General features: G+C 40.3%; 1 protein-coding gene across 1 annotated transcript; it reads left to right on the top strand.

Annotated features, from left to right (window-relative positions):
- The first annotated feature begins 1,382 nt into the window (after positions 1-1,382).
- LOC133134768 (mucin-2-like) lies at positions 1,383-20,832 on the top strand. Its single transcript, XM_061251148.1, has 23 exons — positions 1,383-1,424; positions 2,459-2,613; positions 3,008-3,146; positions 3,529-3,633; positions 4,182-4,361; positions 4,717-4,959; positions 6,226-6,376; positions 6,939-7,064; positions 7,185-12,095; positions 12,589-12,789; positions 13,262-13,491; positions 14,108-14,294; positions 14,540-14,741; positions 15,006-15,184; positions 16,466-16,535; positions 16,657-16,763; positions 17,594-17,625; positions 17,744-17,903; positions 18,004-18,041; positions 18,967-19,074; positions 19,411-19,450; positions 19,724-19,832; positions 20,461-20,832. Exons 1-23 carry the CDS (start codon positions 1,386-1,388, stop codon positions 20,615-20,617), a joined length of 7,869 nt encoding a protein of 2,622 aa, XP_061107132.1. The 5' UTR covers positions 1,383-1,385; the 3' UTR covers positions 20,618-20,832.

Below are 20,832 nucleotides of genomic sequence, written 5' to 3'. Positions count from 1 at the left end.
AGACTTGAACCAGATTTTGGGCCCATTGCAGAAATGGGAACAAGCAAGATGTACCACCTAGCATCACACAAAAGATAAAGTTCTGATTACTATCAAGGGGGTGGTTGGACATTCAGACTTCAGAGGAAGGAAGCAACCTGACCTGAGTACAAACACGATCCAGCCATGTAACTGACACAATTATAATGTCTCCCGGGCACAAATACGTAAACATATTTGCACCTTGTTTCCAATTGTTTACAGGCTTGTGAGAAGATAGTCTGCAGCTGTGGGGGCAAGAAGGAATGTTTGTGTGTTGCCCTTGGCAACTATGCCAAAGCCTGTTCAAATCATGGCATTGATGTGGGGAACTGGAGGAATGCCACATCGTGCCGTGAGTCTATCAGATGAAAAATAAAATTTCCCAGCCAAAGCAGATTTGAATTTAAAGAAGTCGCCAAACTGTACCTTGCCACTTAATTAATCTATCACCCTTCTGAATTTTAGCGGAATCTTGTCCCAATGGACAGAAGTTTTCTTACGATGCACGGTCCTGCAACTCCACCTGCCATTCACTAGCGGGCTCTGACCCTACCTGCGATGTAGATGATGCCCCTGTTGAAGGATGTGTCTGCCCAGGAGGTTCTCTCCTGAACAGTGATGGCACATGTACCAGTCAGTCAGAATGTCACTGTCAATACCAGGGGAAAACTGTACAGCCAGGGTCTCATTTTATTGGAAAAAGAAAATGGTGAGTTCATGCTGATGCAGACTAAGAATGAGTGATAAACCTGATTTGTACTTACAATGAACTTGTAGTAATTATTTTTAAGATTACAGGAATCTTACGAATGACTGAGTTGGGTTATAAAAGTCTCTGCTAATAACTGTTCATGTATCTCCTCTATGCAATTAATCACTGTGCTAATAGCGCTCAGATTCTCAGGTGAGAAGGAAATGTACAGCTGTGAGTCATCAGCATAGCTATGGTAGCAGATATTGTGCTTCCGTATAACCAAGCCAAGAGAAAGGTTCAAAAGCAGGGGCCCTAGAATTGAGCCCTGAGGGACCCCACACACTATGTTGACTTTTACAGACCTAAAATTTCTAAGAGAGATGTAAAAGTATTTTTTCAAATATTTTTTCCATTTCAGCAATTGTAAAGATGGAATACTTGACTGTCCCAAACAACCTGGTAAATTCAGTTCCAATTAAGTATCATATAACTCTATGATTTGTGGGCTATGTGGATTGGCTGATGCTTCACAATAACCATTACACTGACATTGTTACATATGAAAATTTTAGTATTTCTGTTATCAAGGTACATCTAAATGTACTAATGTGTTCCATGCATTTCAGACTGCACAGATGGAAAGACATATGTAGAGTGCTATAATTCATCAATGAATCAAGTTATGAGAAAATGTGACTCCTTGTCAGACGTAAGTTAACAAAAATATTATTTTTCCGATTATTGCATATTTTAGTAATTTTATTATTTGTGCTTGAGTTCCTTTAACTTCCTTTACATATTTTTGTTTAATTCTGAGCAGACTGTGTCTATTCAAGAAGCAGATTCTCAGCCCCACCAAATGGTGGAGAGGGCACACACACCTGGTTTGAGTCTAACTAATCAGCCCAGGTGCTTAAAGTGTGCCCGTTTCCACTGTATGGGGCCGAAACTGTGCCAAAAGAGTAAGATGCTGCTGGCCGGCTGAAAAGTGGCCAGTTCTGAGCGGCGAGCTGGAAAGCAGACAAAACTTTCTTTTGTCTTTCTCATTGTTGTTTATTATGTTAGTTGATTATTTTTGCCCAAAAGCCGTGAGGAGAAAGGGCAAATAGTTTTTATTATTCATTTTGTGTTGGGCCTCACAGCAAGGAGGTCCTGGGTTCGAGTCCTGGGGCCTCTCTGTGCGGAGTTTGCATATTCTCCCCATGTCTGTGTGGGTTTCCTCCGGGTACTCCGGTTTCCTCCCACAGTCCAAAGACATGCTGGTTAGGCTGATTGGAGAGTCTAAATTGCCCATAGGTATGAGTGTGAGTGAATGGTGTGTGATGGACTGGCGACCTGTCCAGGGTGTATTCCTGCCTTTCGCCCAATGTATGCTGGGATAGGCTCCAGCCCCCCTGCGACCCTGTTCAGGATAAGCGGGTTAAGATAATGGATGGATGGATGGATTTTGTGTTGGCATTGGCTCTCTCTCTCCCTCCATGCGGCACACAACGATGGAAATCCCAGAAGTGCTGCATCTGCCTCCCAGGGGAGCCACACGGCGTGTGACACACATACATATTTGTGTTTTATTCTCAGCATTTCTTTAAAATAATGGTCAAATATAATCTGGATTGTCCTTGTAACCAGATAAAAATTATATTTTCAGGAAAATTTCATTAAAGATACATTTATTTTGTGGAGCTCCTGTGATGGACAGGTTTGTCTCTGTCTAATCAATAACTTGTCTTCCTCCTCTCTTAGATCACGAGTGAAAGCTGTGAAAGTGGCTGTTATTGCCCAGAGGGCCAATATGAAGACCATAATGGGGATTGTGTGGCACCTAAAGACTGCACCTGTCTGTTCAGTGGTGTGGTATATAAATCTGGGCAGACTGTTACATCCAGCTGTCAGGAATGGTAAGTGTCCCAGCAGTCCGTTGATGTGGCTTGATAAAGGAAAATGATGACGCCAATAACAGAAGAAAATATCTCATTAGCAAGGTCTAATAATCTTCGGAGAAAGGTCAACAGGGAGCCACAGATTAAAAGACTCCCCAGGCATAATGGCACAAAATTTGTTTACTGAAATCTATACTAACTGCAAGTAGGAGACCAATAGCCCACCAGGCAGACTCTTGTGGGTTTTCTGCAGCTTTTGTCATGCTGGCACACTGGTATCAATGAGATTTTGAACGTTTGCTGGCCCAGAGTTTTAAATCCTTCCATCAGTCTGGGCTATTTACAAATTCTAATAACATAAATATTGTCTGATTAGGATGCTATACGTAGCTGTTTGTCTGTTGGATTTCAGCACCTGTAAGGGGGGACATTGGGACTGTGTGGAAAAGGACTGTCCTGGGGAGTGTCAGGTGTTTGGGAATGGGCATTATCAGACGTTTGACTCAAAGTGGTACCGCTTTGATGGGAACTGTGAGTACACTCTAGTAGAGGTGAGTATAATTTATCTTTCTATTTATCCATTGATCTATCAGGGCAGTTACCTGCTGTGGCCATTGGAATTGTGATATTTATCATGCAGTGGTTTAGGAGTCACATTAACCAAGCTACCGCTGTTAAATTCCTTGAACATGAAGGAATTTTGGCTCCTTGTAATATTTTGACAAAGAGTAGAGCCTACACAATTGTAGTTTGCACCATTTTTAGACTATGTTTTTAACATTCCTGCTGTGCTTTCCTTCAGCCTTGAAATCAGTACCTGCAAGCAGTTCTGTCGGAACTTAACTGACTGTAGACAATAGACAATAATGAACCAGCCAGCAGTTGCTTTTGCTGGTTCTATGCTTGATTCATTCCTGTTAAACTTTGTTCCAGGATGACTGTGGCAGTGGGCACCAGACCTTCTCCATCAGAACAGAGAGTGTCCCCTGCTGTGAGGAGAAGCTGACATGCTCCCGCCGCATCATTTTGGAACTGCAGGTACGCCACCGTCACCTGTTCTAAATGGATCCTCCTGCGCATCATCCCAGCAGCCATACCACCATGCACCCTGATCCTGCTAAATGGTTGAATCTAAGTAGGTGTGGGCTTGGTTAGTACTTGGATGGGAGACCTCCTGTCGCTGCTACAAGTGGTGTTGTTGGGCCAGTATGGCTGATCTTCCCTCTCGTCAAATAAACTGTAATGCCCCAGTGCAGTCGGGGAGATGCCATGAGGTTCCCCAGTGACCTGGCTCTCAAACTGCCACCTAATCATCTGCTGATTTAACAGAAAAAAATCAGCCCCTCACCACCTGAGCTGAGGTGTGGTGAGAATTCTGGTGCAAAATGGCTGGAGTTGCATCACCCAGTTGGGTGTTACACATTGGTTGCGGTTGGAGGGGGGGTTCGTCCTCATCACGGTAATGTGTTTTGACTATGAGAAAAGGGCTATATAAATGCAAGGAAGTATTATTATAACAAATTATTAGATTATCCTTTTAACATTTTCATGATCTCTTGAGTGATGATTTCCTTTGATCTGAACAGGGTAAAAACACACTGAAGTTACAGGATTTAGAAGTGGAACAGATGGGCAATGACACAGAGCCTCTATACTCAGTTCAAACCATCGGCCTGTACTTCGTGATCTCTGTTCCCAGTCTGGAGATCACCCTTATATGGGACAAGCACACCAGACTTATCATCAACCTTGGAGGAAGGTGGAAGGTGAGACTTTTATTTAGATTGGAGTAGATACGATCCATGACCATTCAAAAAAATGATGATGGGCCAGGGTTCCAGTGAAAAAGAGACATTAATCTCATCAGGACCCATTTGAATGAATAATGGATAAATAACACATAAGGTACTCTGCAGTTATCATTGTTCTGTTGGTATTCAGAAGGGATCTATTTTACATTTATTGAAAAAATGGGTATCCTGACAATAGCTGCATACTGTATCGTACAGTATAGTTTATTTCAACCAAGCTTACCTGAATTAGATATTGAGTTGCAGTGTATGGCAGATGCAGTAGGGACCCAGCAGGTGCTCATCATGCTTATCTTGCTTTGATTTCCAGAACAAGGTTTGTGGCCTCTGTGGGAACTTCAACAACAATGAGGAGGATGATTTGCAGATACGGGGGTCAATGGAGAAGGCAGATGCCATAACATCTGGAAACAGCTGGAAGATGCCCGTCCCACAATGCTCGGATGTGGTTGAAGTGCAGTTTTCCTGTGACCACTTCTCCTACTGCACTAATTGGGCTGAGCGACGCTGCCTGATTATCTCCAGCGACATCTTCAAGGCCTGTCACCAAAAGGTACAGTACAGGGAGCGTAGAAGACCCATAGTCATACCTGCAAACATTCTTCTGAACAGTCAAACCTGATAAGATAAAATTATAATCATGATAAATCCTTAAATTCTTTGCCAGATCTTTACAGCAGAATTATCAAATACAACTCAAGGTGCGTGGTGGCACGGATGGTGCAGTGGGTAGCACTGCCGCCTCACAGCAAGGAGGTCCTGGGTTCGAATCCCCGTCGGCCCGGGCCTCTCTGTGCGGAGTTTGCATGTTCTCCCCGTGTTTGCGTGGGTTTCCTCCGGGTACTCCGGTTTCCCCCCACAGTCCAAAGACATGCAGGTTAGGCTGATTGAAGAGTCTAAATTGCCCGTAGGTATGAGTGTGTGAGTGAATGGTGTGCGCGCCCTGCGATGGACTGGCGACCTGTCCAGGGTGTATTCCTGCCTTTCACCCAATGTATGCTGGGATAGGCCCCAGCCCCCCTGCAACCCTATTCAGGATACGCTGGTTTGGATAATGAATGAATGAATGAATGAACTCAAGGTGCTGGTGAATTTGGGAATACATTAACTGTGGGTGTGATGGTGGTTTGGTTTCATGATCACCCCATTTTTTTCAGTGCCAGTGCCAAAACCATGTGCTCCTTTTGTTACGGCCAAAGAGCCATACATATAAAAATCATTACTTGTGATATCAAGGCAAGACAGAAAATTAATTAATTAAAATTAATTTTAAAGACTAAATAATTTATTTGTTTATTCATCAGGCGAACCTAGCTTTTCCACTTGCACCCTTATGTATTTGCACTTACGTTGTCATGAAAATACGCCCTGGAGTGTCCATTGGATACACAATACACATACAGTAGAACTTGGATACATCAGAATATCCAAATATGAATTGTCAAGGACTCATGAACCCAAGAAAGACAATTTGTCCTATGCCTTTCTCTGGCACCATGCATAACCAGTGTGACCCTTCAAATGAGTGTTCTGCTATTCCTAAGTTGGAAGTTCAAATAGTTGAACACGAGTGCATTAATGCAGTGTGTAGTTTATTGGTATTATCTATCTGATTTGTATGAAGTAAAATTTTGACAGGCTTGATCCAGTGGTCTCTATTTGAAGCATTGTGAATACGATGTTAAATTAGAAATACCATTCTACTGCTTTCAATGAAACAGTGCTCTGAATTTACTGCCACTACATACATTTTTTTCCATTCACAGAAGATCCCCATGATGTCACATTCTTGTTCCTCATGTTCTTGTCTGTGATGCAGGTGGATTACGTGCCGTACTATGAAGCGTGTGTGAAGGAGGCCTGCTCCTGCAGTGTTGGATCCCATGGTTTCTGCACAGCCGTGGCAGCATTTGCAGAAGCGTGCTGTGAGGAGGGCATCAGCGTGAAGTGGCGGACTCCCGAACGCTGTCGTACGTATTGAAAATACACTGTTCTCTCTCTCCACCTTAGCTGATGTGTGGTGAGCATTCTCGCAAATTGGACATCTAGAAAAGCGCAATATAAATGCAATGATCTATCTATCTAATCTATCTGTGAACTTCTTCTGTTCTTCTTAGCCACTTTTTGGCCACCAAGGTGTATTTATTTTCATTGGGTTCCATAGCAGATTGTGTGATGATTGATGTTCTGGGCTTGACAGTGATAGTTCAGTGATGGTCTTAAATGAGTAATATCTAGTTAGATTGTGTGTTAATACCCTGAAGATTTGAGTCCTGGGAGGGACTGCCATTGTTTCGTAGAGAACATTTTGAATGAATCCCAATTTTTCTGTAGTATATTAATCTACAAACAGACGTACATTTATTACATATTGACAGCCACATGCATATTAAAATATATATATATATATATATATAAATATAAATATATATATATATATATATATATATATATATATATATATATATATATATTGTTACTGCTGTGCACAGAGACTATTTTTCCAGAATTTGCGTTCCTGTATACTTTCAGCGGTGTACTGTGATTACTACAATGAACAGAATCCACAGAGCTCAGATGCCACTTGGCACTACAAGCCATGCGGGACACAGGACATCAAGACCTGTAGTAAAAGCAATGTGTCAAGAAAACTGGAAGGTAACTACTTATATAAAAGTGATTATTCTTAGTTATCATTCAGATATCTATGAATAGATTGAAATGTAAATGACTGAGTACAGCTCTCCAGTCATATCTGAGAATTCTATCTTTATACAGGCTGTTATCCAGAATGTCCAGAAGATTTTCCTTACTTTGATGAAAACACAAAGAAATGTTCCAAATCCTGTACTACACCTGAACCCATAACTACAACAGCAGCATCTCCAACAACTACAGCCACAGTATCACCAACAACTACAACTGAATTAACAACATCACCAACAACTACAACTGAATCTACAACAGTATCTCCAACAACTACAACTGAATTAACAACATCACCAACAACTACAACTGAATCAACAACATTATCTCCCACAACTACAACTGAATCAACAACAACATCAACAACAACTACAACTGTATCAACAACCACAGCCACAGTATCGCCAACAACTACAACTGAATCAACAACATCACCAACAACTACAACTGAATCAACAACATTATCTCCAACAACTACAACTGAATTAACAACATCACCAACAACTACAACTGAATCAACAACATCATCTCCAACAACTACACCTGAATCAACAACAACATCAACAACAACTACAACTGTATCAACAACCACAGCCACAGTATCGCCAACAACTACAACTGAATTAACAACATCACCAACAACTACAACTGAATCAACAACATCATCTCCAACAACTACACCTGAATCAACAACAACATCAACAACAACTACAACTGAATCAACAACCACAGCCACAGTATCGCCAACAACTACAACTGAATTAACAACATCACCAATAACTACAACTGAATCAACAACATCATCTCTAACAACTACACCTGAATCAACAACAACATCAACAACAACTACAACTGTATCAACAACCACAGCCACAGTATCGCCAACAACTACAACTGAATTAACAACATCACCAACAACTACAACTGAATCTACAACAGTATCTCCAACAACTACAACTGAATTAACAACATCACCAACAACTACAACTGAATCAACAACAACATCAACAACAACTACAACTGTATCAACAACCACAGCCACAGTATCACCAACAACTACAACTGAATTAACAACATCACCAACAACTACAACTGAATCAACAACATTATCTCCAACAACTACAACTGAATTAACAACATCACCAACAACTACAACTGAATCAACAACATCATCTCCAACAACTACACCTGAATCAACAACAACATCAACAACAACTACAACTGTATCAACAACCACAGCCACAGTATCACCAACAACTACAACTGAATTAACAACATCACCAACAACTACAACTGAATCAACAACATTATCTCCAACAACTACAACTGAATTAACAACATCACCAACAACTACAACTGAATCAACAACAACATCAACAACAACTACAACTTTATCAACAACCACAGCCACAGTATCGCCAACAACTACAACTGAATCAACAACAACATCTCCAACAACTACACCTGAATCAACAACAACATCAACAACAACTACAACTGTATCAACAACCACAGCCACAGTATCGCCAACAACTACAACTGAATTAACAACATCACCAACAACTACAACTGAATCAACAACATTATCTCCCACAACTACAACTGAATCAACAACAACATCACCAACAACTACAACTGAATCAACAACATTATCTCCAACAACTACAACTGAATTAACAACATCACCAACAACTACAACTGAATCAACAACATCATCTCCAACAACTACACCTGAATCAACAACAACATCAACAACAACTACAACTGTATCAACAACCACAGCCACAGTATCACCAACAACTACAACTGAATTAACAACATCACCAACAACTACAACTGAATCAACAACATTATCTCCAACAACTACAACTGAATTAACAACATCACCAACAACTACAACTGAATCAACAACATCATCTCCAACAACTACACCTGAATCAACAACAACATCAACAACAACTACAACTGTATCAACAACCACAGCCACAGTATCTCCAACAACTACAATTGAATTAACAACATCACCAACAACTACAACTGAATCAACAACATTATCTCCAACAACTACAACTGAATTAACAACATCACCAACAACTACAACTGAATCAACAACATTATCTCCCACAACTACAACTGAATCAACAACAACATCAACAACAACTACAACTTTATCAACAACCACAGCCACAGTATCGCCAACAACTACAACTGAATCAACAACAACATCTCCAACAACTACACCTGAATCAACAACAACATCAACAACAACTACAACTGTATCAACAACCACAGCCACAGTATCGCCAACAACTACAACTGAATTAACAACATCACCAACAACTACAACTGAATCAACAACATTATCTCCAACAACTACAACTGAATCAACAACAACATCAACAACAACTATAACTGTATCAACAACAACAGTCACAGGATCTCCAACTACTACAACTGAATCAACAACAGTAACACCTACAACAACAACTGAATCAACCGCCACAGTATCGCCAACAACTACAACTGAATTAACAACATCACCAACAACTACACCTGAATCAACAACAACATCAACAACAACTACAACTGTATCAACAACCACAGCCACAGTATCTCCAACAACTACAACTGAATTAACAACATCACCAACAACTACAACTGAATCAACAACATTATCTCCAACAACTACAACTGAATTAACAACATCACCAACAACTACAACTGAATCAACAACATTATCTCCCACAACTACAACTGAATCAACAACAACATCAACAACAACTACAACTGTATCAACAACAACAGTCACAGGATCTCCAACTACTACAACTGAATCAACAACAGTAACACCTACAACAACAACTGAATCAACCACCACAGCCACAGTATCGCCAACAACTACAACTGAATTAACAACATCACCAACAACTACAACTGAATCAACAACATCATCTCCAACAACTACACCTGAATCAACAACAACATCAACAACAACTACAACTGTATCAACAACCACAGCCACAGTATCTCCAACAACTACAACTGCACCAACAACCACAACTGCACCAACAACCACAGCCACAGAATCTCCAACAACTACAACTGAATCAACAACAGTATCTCAAACAACTACGACTGTATCAACAACAACAGTCACAGGATCTCCAACTACTACAACTGAATCAACAACAGTAACACCTACAACAACAACTGAATCAACCACCACAGCCACAGTATCGCCAACAACTACAACTGAATTAACAACATCACCAACAACTACAACTGAATCAACAACATCATCTCCAACAACTACACCTGAATCAACAACAACATCAACAACAACTACAACTGTATCAACAACCACAGCCACAGTATCTCCAACAACTACAACTGCACCAACAACCACAACTGCACCAACAACCACAGCCACAGAATCTCCAACAACTACAACTGAATCAACAACAGTATCTCAAACAACTACGACTGTATCAACAACAACAGTCACAGGATCTCCAACTACTACAACTGAATCAACAACAGTAACACCTACAACAACAACTGAATCAACCACCACAGCCACAGTATCGCCAACAACTACAACTGAATTAACAACATCACCAACAACTACACCTGAATCAACAACAACATCAACAACAACTACAACTGTATCAACAACCACAGCCACAGTATCTCCAACAACTACAACTGCACCAACAACCACAACTGCACCAACAACCACAGCCACAGAATCTCCAACAACTACAACTGAATCAACAACAGTATCTCAAACAACTACGACTGTATCAACAACAACAGTCACAGGATCTCCAACTACTACAACTGAATCAACAACAGTAACACCTACAACAACAACTGAATCAACCGCCACAGTATCGCCAACAACTACAACTGAATTAACAACATCACCAACAACTACACCTGAATCAACAACAACATCAACAACAACTACAACTGTATCAACAACCACAGCCACAGTATCTCCAACAACTACAACTGAATTAACAACATCACCAACAACTACAACTGAATCAACAACATTATCTCCAACAACTACAACTGAATTAACAACATCACCAACAACTACAACTGAATCAACAACATTATCTCCCACAACTACAACTGAATCAACAACAACATCAACAACAACTACAACTGTATCAACAACAACAGTCACAGGATCTCCAACTACTACAACTGAATCAACAATAGTAACACCTACAACAACAACTGAATCAACAACATTATCTCCAACAACTACAACTGAATTAACAACATCACCAACAACTACAACTGAATCAACAACATCATCTCCAACAACTACACCTGAATCAACAACAACATCAACAACAACTACAACTGTATCAACAACCACAGCCACAGTATCTCCAACAACTACAACTGAATTAACAACATCACCAACAACTACAACTGAATCAACAACATTATCTCCAACAACTACAACTGAATTAACAACATCACCAACAACTACAACTGAATCAACAACATCATCTCCAACAACTACACCTGAATTAACAACATCACCAACAACTACAACTGAATCAACAACATCATCTCCAACAACTACACCTGAATCAACAACAACATCAACAACAACTACAACTGAATCAACAACTGTATCTCCAACAACTACAACTGTATCAACAACAGTATCTCCAACAACTACAGTTGTATCACCAACCACAGCCACAGAATCTCCAACGACTGAATCAACAACATCAAAAGTAGAAACTGGAAGTCTTACAACTGGAACACAGAATACAGCTCCTCAAGTCGTCAGTTCTACAACTCCCTCAGTAACAGGAAGTGAATCAATCACCACATCCACAGTAACACCCACACCAACTACAATTGGATCAACAATAACACCAACAATTACTTCAACAACTGTGACTGCATCAGCACCTACAACAATAGCAACAGGATCTTCAACAACAACATCGGGTGGGTAGTAAAAATACAGTCACTAAAATTGACTTGTTGCTCATTGACTTTTTAAACGTAGTCCCCCAATTTTAAGAGACCAAAAGTAATTGGACAGTTGGCCTTTCATCTGTCTCTGATTAGTCAGGTGTACTCAATTGGTTCCTTAGTGCATGCATAAGAAAGCTTACAGTATCTACACTTTTGATTGCCTTATTGGCATTTGTCAACATGAGGACCAGAGACCAGTCAAGGAAGTCATAATGAGGCCAAGAAAGACATTGATAGACTGGTGCATTTAGCCACTTCACTCCTGTAGAATGTAGGCTACCTTAAGGTTGACAGTTACCATCCATATGTGACTGGTGTATGTGAAATTAAAGAAAGTACTAAAACATTTGTCATAGAACCGCAAGAACATATGATAAGCAAAGCCAGAGGTGGTTGTTCGCACATTTTTGGGTCATGAAAGGATTTTAATCAAGTTCCTTACCAGTCAGCTGTTTTCGTACAGTTTGCCTCTGCAGGGATGAGAAGGAACGCATCTGGAGCTGTGGGAAAACATGGACTGATAATTGCTTCAACTATGCTTGTGAGAATGAAACAATTACCAAAAATAAGGTCAGCTGTCCACCAGCAGTCAAGCCCAACTGCCCAAATGGGAAGATGAGGAGTGTCATAATTGACGAATGCTGTGAGACCTGGGAGTGTGACTGTGAGTTCCTAGTCTTGGGGGAAGTGCTGTGGGTTGGGGTGTGTGGTGGTGGTGCTTTAAATAAATGGTATGAATACAAAAAATATATGAACATAATAAAAAAAATAATGGGCTTGATCAAAAATACATGACAATGTAAATGGCAATGATGATTGTTTAATGTGATCGGTACTAGGCTGTTCATTTTAAACACGTATTTTGCAAATATATATGTTCTAATACCATAGAAAATGCAATCCCAATTAGAAGCACATATACTGTAAATGTTCATAATATGCTATAGCTTATGCTTTCCTTTCTTTGAAGGGATAGTATGCAATTGAAGCTTAATTTGTTACGCCGTAATATAGCTACAGTCTACCACGACTGGCACAAACTTTGCCGATTAGCTGTGTTGGACAGTGCATTGGGTATTGCATCATTCCTGGTCATTTCTACTGTATCACCTAGATTTGTTCCCCCATCCTCTCAGGTCAATGTGTGCTCTATGGAGACCCTCACTACATTACCTTTGATGGAACAACCTATGACTTCCTAAAGGACTGTACCTATATCCTGGTGGAAGAGAAAATGCAAAAATATAATTTCTCTGTTATTGTGGACAACTTCCGTTGCATTCAGGATGGCTCCTGTGTCAAGGCAGTCCTAGTGAAATATGGCGCAAATATTGTGACCCTCAGAATTGAGAACCAAATTATTGTGGTAAGTCGTTCCAAAAGGGATTTTCCCAGGTAAGACACGGTAAAATACCTGTATTTCATTTTATTGATTTTAGATCTGTGGCCAGTAGCTCCATAGGGCAACATGCATGGTGTTTGCTTCACCCAGAGCACGGGAGGGTTCAGTCAGTTAGTGGGCCATGTTTCACTGATCTCTAGCGAAAATCGTTGGTGCCTGCCAGTGGGCTGTATGCCAAAGCCACATTTTAAAAGGTCTTTCTTCGGCTCCACTCTATGGAAGCTGGACCGTGGTGTCGAAAATAAGCAGCCTGCTGACACCACGTTTTAGGAGAACCACGGTGGTCTATACTTGAATTACATGTGCAGTGTGAGTTTACTGTCAGTTAACTTTAGGAATGTAGAAACTGTTAATAGCCAGAGGGTGCTTTGACATTGAATGTGGGGGCCATATTAGAGGCAGAACATCAATTGCATTTTTTCCTGGATAGGGGATTTGCTAAGGAAGTAGATATTATAATGAATTGCTCTATCCAAGGCTGTTCATGATATCTTCTCCCATGTTATATGAAGGCAGTTGGTACCCCTTCAGTTATGGCCACTATATTAATGGCTCCTCGTGTGTCCGTCTCTGTCTCCAGTCTGAATTCAACAATAAGAATGTCCCACAACCATATGAGGACCAGGGAATCCAAATTACAACAAATGATTGGCAGGTTTCTGTTCACATCAATGCAATTCGTTCATACGTTTCCCTCACGCCATGGAGCTCACTGGTCGTCAATCTGGCAATGAATTACTTTCATGAAAATACGCAAGGACAGTGTGGTAGGTGAAAACACAACATTTAACATTGGGCAACATTTAAACCATCCTGTTGAGTGTTTTAAATTTCAGATGTTTTATATATATAAAAGAAATATACATAGGTATATATATCACAAAAAAGTGAAAAAAAAAATGCATTTGGCTGTAGGCAGTATTTTCTGCAGTTTTCCTTGTGAATTTGACCATGGTGCTTCATAGGCCTAAGTTGGTGTGTATGTATTAATCTCATCTTCTGTGTTGTGCAGGTGCATGTGGTGGGGCCGCTTGTCTTCGCAAAAATGGCACAGTGGAACCTAACAGCTGTTGTGCCGAGACTGCTCATGACTGGTTATACGAAGACGCCAAAAAACCTCATTGTAATATTAAAGCGGTGCCCTGTACTCCTAACCCTACTCCTAATCCTCCTTGTGTTCCACCTTCACCTATATGTGAACTTCTTAATCATACGTGAGTTCACCTATAATCAACTAACAGTTTATTAGGTTTTGACTTTTCACCTTCAGGACTGTCAAGTGTTTTTGTTTTCCAGAAAGGTCCAATTAATTTGAAGTGTATTACTTTGCTTGATAGAATACATGTGCTTGAAATGTGCTTGAATAATGTGTGTTTACTTATCAGTAGCTTTGCTTTGTGTTAGTGTTTTATTAACAGTGTTTTTAAACTGATTTTGAAATTATTGTTGTTATATTAGTGTTTGTTTTTTTGCATCAGAGCCTTTGACGAATGCAGTAAAAAGGTGGACCTGACTCTGCTGAAGAAGAACTGCATATCTGATCTCTGTATGATAAAAATGGACAATGTGTCATGCTCAACACTGGAAAAAGCAGCAGAAGATTGCCAGAATGCTGGATTCTGTGTTGATTGGAGACCTCTGACCAATGGAACCTGTGGTAATTATTGGCCTGGTTTAGGCCTATAAGTGCCTATACATAAGTGAAGACTCATGATATGTATATTGTATGTATGTTGCTTCTTTTATGTATGACACTGAGGACCCAGATGCAGACCAAGGGATAATCCAAAAAACGTTGTTTAATAGTCCAAGTTCAAAGCCAAGAGATCCAAAGACAGTGCCAAAAACAGAAAGCAAAAAGAATGGTTGAATAAACAAGCAAAAGGTCAAAATCCAGGTGATCAGAGGTAGAAGGTACAAAAGGGCTAAGGGAAAAATTGAAGTCGAAAAACCAAGAAAATAATCTAAACAAAGAAAACAGATGGGCAAACAAAACCAGAGGGCAAGGCAAACTCGAAAACAACTCAAAGGGGTGTCGAGAAAGGTGGGTTAAACAAATAGACAACAGGTGGGAAACATAATAGGGTAATAATACAATAACGGGGGGGAGACGAAAATGCGGACTGAATGTACGATAACACACATGTAAAACATACGGCTCCGGATTAGGGAGTAGACATTTGCATAGATTGAAGACGTAGTGATAGTAAGAGACAAGTGAGAACACTTCGCTGAAACTGAGCAAGTAGTCAGGGATAGTATAGGAAGGCGGAGTTATAGAACAGTGTGGAAAACGAGATTGCGTTAGTGAGTTACTTATGTGATAAATCTAAATTACCCAATTAAAGTGACTGTTAGTTAGACAGTAAGTGTATTAATCCGATTAGTACAGTGCAACATCTAGATTAGTAGTAGTTAGTAAGAATAGTGCTTTACAACATTTAACTATCGAGAGAAGCCGCAAGTAATGAATGCGAGTCTGGAAGAAATGTTGAAAACCCCGGAAACTATCGAAACCACCCGAATAGTGAAGGACGCAGACAGGGGAGTGACTCGGGCTTGTAAACATTCAGACAGATATAACAGCGGATCACGAATGTAATAACTGAACTGCGAATAACCAGATATTTATAACAAGAATGAACAATAATAACACTAAAAACAGACAGAACAAACTGAGAGTTGAGGCAATATCTTATCATAAATGAGATTTGATCAGTGTGTTTTGTATCATGTACAAAACTGTTACAAACCACATACCAAGTTTCTGTTCAGTGAAAAATTAATTTAGCTAGCTTGCGTTCAAGTGCAGAATATGCATATTTGCAGTGTTGTAATATTGCTTCAGAAATAGCTAAAAGGAAAGCCAACAACCACAGGAAACTAGACATTCTTCTGGTCCTGCCACTACATCCCTCCCCCTTTCTTCTAATTTCAGAAATCACATGTCCAGAAGGGATGATTTACAAGCAATGTCCATCAAACTCCACCAGCATCTGTGAAGGAGGGTGAGATGTATATGGTTATTTGTGTGATGAAGGAAATCATCATGTTTCCAAACGATAAAATCCTACAGCCTTTTTTTATTCTTGAGAGTTGCTGAATCTGCCTTATTTTCATTCCTCAAAGGCGCATTCGTAAAGAAATCAAGGAAGTAACAACAGCTGGATGCTTCTGTCCTGACAACAAACACCGTGCTGGACTATATGAACACACCTGCGTCTCAGAATGCACTGGTGAATGATGATTCAGTGTGCTCAAGATTTAGTTTTGCTGTATAATAAGATAACTTTGTGAAAATGACCAAATATGAAATTCTGAGCAGACCTGGGTTGAGATGGTATTTGTGTTAGATTAAAATACTTTTCTGTGCTCTGGGCGGCACGGATGGTGCAGTGGGTAGCACTGCCGCCTCACAGCAAGGAGGTCCTGGGTTCAAATCCCCATCGGCAGGGGCCTCTCTGTGCGGAGTTTGCATGTTCTCCCCGTATTTGCGTGGGTTTCCTCCGGGTACTCTGGTTTCCCCCCACAGTCCAAAGACATGCAGGTTAGGCTGATTGGAGAGTCTAAATTGCCCATAGGTATGAGTGTGTGAGTGAATGGTGTGTGTGCCCTGTGATGGACTAGCGACCTGTCCAGGGTGTATTCCTACCTTTCGCCCAATGTATGCTGGGATAGGCTCCAGCCCCCCTGCGACCCTGTTCAGGATAAGCGGGGTAGGATAATGAATGAATGAATGAATGAATATTCATCTTGCCTGGTGCATTTCAGCCTGCTAGGAGAAGCTGATAGTCGAGGGTTACACTTTCGGAATTATTTAATTTGTTTGAAAAGCTTGGTCAAATGCTGAAAAGTATTTCAATCCATAGGAAATACTATTTTAACTTGGGGTTCTAGGCCAGAAGACCACATTACCAAACTTTTCATTAAAAGTTAAGTTGTCCATAGGCTCTAATCTTAAGCAATATGTGTTGTAGTCAGGCTAATTTAAACATAGTGTACATAAATGTACTCCATCACAGAGTGCTAATATCCTTTCATTGAGGATCCGTCTTTTGATTTTCAGACTGTAAGGGACCACAGGGAGAGCCTAAAGAGGTAAGAAATTACAGTTAGTCTTAATCTCACGATGGTCAGATTTGGTCCTCCTGTTTTTCCTTGATGCTGAGTAAAGGAGAGCTTATTTGAACATGCTGTGATGTGTGATATCCCCCAGCCTGGTGAAATATGGGAGGTCAACTGCCACATTTGCACATGTGACAACATAACCAGGACACAGAAATGTGAACCCAAGGACAGAACTCCACCCATCTGCCGGGCTAATGAGACGCTGATCAGATTCAACACGTCGAGCTGCTGCGACATGGCTACCTGCGGTAATGAAAAGAGTTCCTGCTAATTTCGGTCAATATGTTTTGAATAACACTATTGCGTATACATATTTCACACTGCAATATCACTCTTATTTCTTTTCAGTTGAGAAGACCTGCGAGTACAAGGGACATATTTATAAGGTGACTGATACAATATTTGGGAATTTCTAGAAGTAATGCCCAGTTAAAAGTACATGATTTTTTATTTGGCTTAGTATAATTATTACTGCGTAAAAGTCATGTGTGGGCAATGTAATAGGTGTGTGTGTGTATACTCAGTGAGCACTTTATTTATTAGGTATTTATTAGACTTGCTGCGGTAGCCTATCCACTTAGAGCAGGGGTCTCCAACCCTGGTCCTGGAGAGCTACTGGGTCTGCTGGTTTTTGTTTTCACCTTACAATCAGCACCTGTTGAGACCCAGGTAACCAGGTGAGGTGAGTTAATTAATTAAATTAGAGCAGTTGATTATAGTTAATTGCAGGGTAAGAATGAAAACCAGCAGACCCAGTAGCTCTCCAGGACCAGGGTTGGAGACCACTGACTTAGAGGTTTGACACGTTGTGTGTTCAGAGATGCTCTTCTGCATACCACTGTTGTAATGTGTGTTATTTGCATTATTGTCACTTTCCTGTAAGCTTTGACCAGTCTGGCCCTTCTCCTCTGACCTCTCTGATTAATGGTGTTTTTGTCCATAGACCTGCTGTTCACTGGATGTTTTTTTGTACCATTCTGCAAACTCTAGAGACTTGTGCATGTAAATCGCAGGAGATCAGCAGTTTCTGAGATACTCAAACTACCCTGTTTGGCACCAACAATGATTCCACGGTTAAAGTCACTTAGATTCCATTTCTTCCCCATTCTGACATTTGGTCTGAAATACAGCTGAACCTCTTGACCATGTCTGCATGCTTTTAGTTGCTGCCGCATGATTGGCTGATTGAATATTTGTGTTAACAAGCTGGTGTACAGTAGTGGTCATTGAGTATATGTATGCGTGTGTAAGTGTGTGTGTTCATGGCATTGTTGTGGCAAGTAGAAAGTATAAATAATTCATCTGTTGCAGATTGGAGAGAAATGGAGTGACTCCTTGCAGCCCTGTGTATCGTACAGCTGTGAGATAAATGGGATTAAAATAGAGGACAATGTTTGTGCTGGAGAAGAATGCCTTGAGGTAGCTGTCTCTCTTTTTACATACCTTTCTCTGTGCCCGGAGGTTTCTATTGTCTATTCTATTCTATTTCTATCTCTCTCCACAAGATTATCTCTGTTCTAAGGTACCTACATCTACATGCATCTCCCTCTCTACCTCCACATGTTTCTCTCTGCCCTGAATGACCTGTCATCATGTCTCATCTGTCATTATGTGCATGTCTTTCTATTTGTCCTCTCCCTTTTAACATTTCTAGCATCATTAGCAACAATGCCTCTTAATTCTGCAATATATACAGTATTCCTTGGAAAATATTAGATTTATTAATTTGTGGTTCTTTTCATTCCTGTTTTTTAGGAGCCCAGAGTTTGTGATAAGCACAAAGGCTGCTACACATGTAAGCTGTACTTTTCATTTTGTGATTCTTTAATCACTGTTGCATATGACCACAAACAACCAGATTGAAGATTAGATTGGTTAGAACAGCGGCATTTTAGAATGTATGTTGTAAGTTTCAGTACAGTATCTTATGCTTTCATAGTTTCTGTAATTTAATTTCTAGGTGTAGACAGTGACCTATAATTGGCGTGAAACATTGGCTTTAATGAACTCACCAATAATGAACTAAAACCAGTGTGATGCAACTTTCTTGTTTAATTTCTGTTAACAGGCAAACAGTCCTGCAGTCCGAGGATGTCCAGAGTGAATGTAACGATCAATGACTGCACAAAGGAGGTCCAGTTGCCTGTGTGTGAAGGCCAGTGCAGATCTAATTCTCGGTAAGATCAGTCATGGGTCTGTGCATATGCATTATGCCACTATATTCACCTGGATTATGTACACCATATCAGCATTACAGTTCTTGTTATGGAGAAGGCGACAATGGTTGTCATGCATGAAGCAATATTCCTCAAAATATTGCTTCACACATGTCAAATAACTGAAGCACCGAGGAAGAAAAACTACGCCACTCCGGGTCTTCGGGTGAAAAAAATGCATAAAAAGCTTTCATTAGGACGGGAAAGAGCAAGGCTTGTCTTGACCCTGATGAAGCGTTGTTCTTTTTTGTCTCAGCCTTGCCCATCCAAATAAAAGCTTTTTCTTTCTTCATTTTTTTAATCCAGGGTCTGAGTGCCCTGGTTTTTCTTCCTTGGTGCTGCATTCTTTTAGTTAATTTGCTTTTTAGAGGAAGCCTTTGTCAAGGAATATTGCTTCATATATGCCTACCTGCTGTAACAATGAGCACCTGTCATGGGTAAAGCATTACCGTTTTTATAGTCAATGTGGGAAAGCTGCCAATGGTTTTCATGTCCTTCATGGAAACGACCAGAAGTGAGCTATCAGTCACACTCCAAGGAATTGAAATATATTTGCCATCTTCGTTCCTTTATCTGTCTGTAATTTTAGATGGATAAATGCCAAATTGAGAATGGAGAAAGAATGCCAGTGCTGCCAGGAGAAGACGTTCCAAGAGAAGAGCATAGCCGTGACGTGTGATGGGGGATCCACTAACACGTTTAAATACAAACACATCATCGACTGCGAGTGCAAAGTCTGTCACTAGTGTCCCTCTCACCCTTTTACTCATTTCAGAGTCTTTGAGCTGATTTTACTTTGACTGTTATCTTAGACTGCAGTCGTAATTACATTAGTAGTCAACCATTTTAAATCAAATATTTTAAAAAAATCAATTTAAGCTATTTCTCTACAATGATCTTCTTGTCTACATGATTATGTTTACTTTATTGCAAAATAAATTCTAATTCAAAATTAGGAAAA

This window comes from Conger conger, chromosome 8 (genome assembly GCF_963514075.1).
Source record: "Conger conger chromosome 8, fConCon1.1, whole genome shotgun sequence".
NCBI lineage: Eukaryota > Metazoa > Chordata > Actinopteri > Anguilliformes > Congridae > Conger > Conger conger.
Note: the sequence above shows the minus strand (reverse complement) of the source record. Positions and strands in the feature narration are given on the sequence as shown.

What these genes read in the sequence shown, in the direction of transcription:
- LOC133134768 (XM_061251148.1), top strand. Translation starts at nt 1,386, where the DNA reads ATGAATCAAGTTATGAGAAAATGTGACTCCTTGTCAGAC. An exon ending in TCAAGGCCTGTCACCAAAAG is followed by an intron (nt 4,960 to 6,225) that starts GTACAGTACAGG and finishes TCTGTGATGCAG; the next exon opens with GTGGATTACGTGCCGTACTA. An exon ending in GCGGACTCCCGAACGCTGTC is followed by an intron (nt 6,377 to 6,938) that starts GTACGTATTGAA and finishes GTATACTTTCAG; the next exon opens with CGGTGTACTGTGATTACTAC.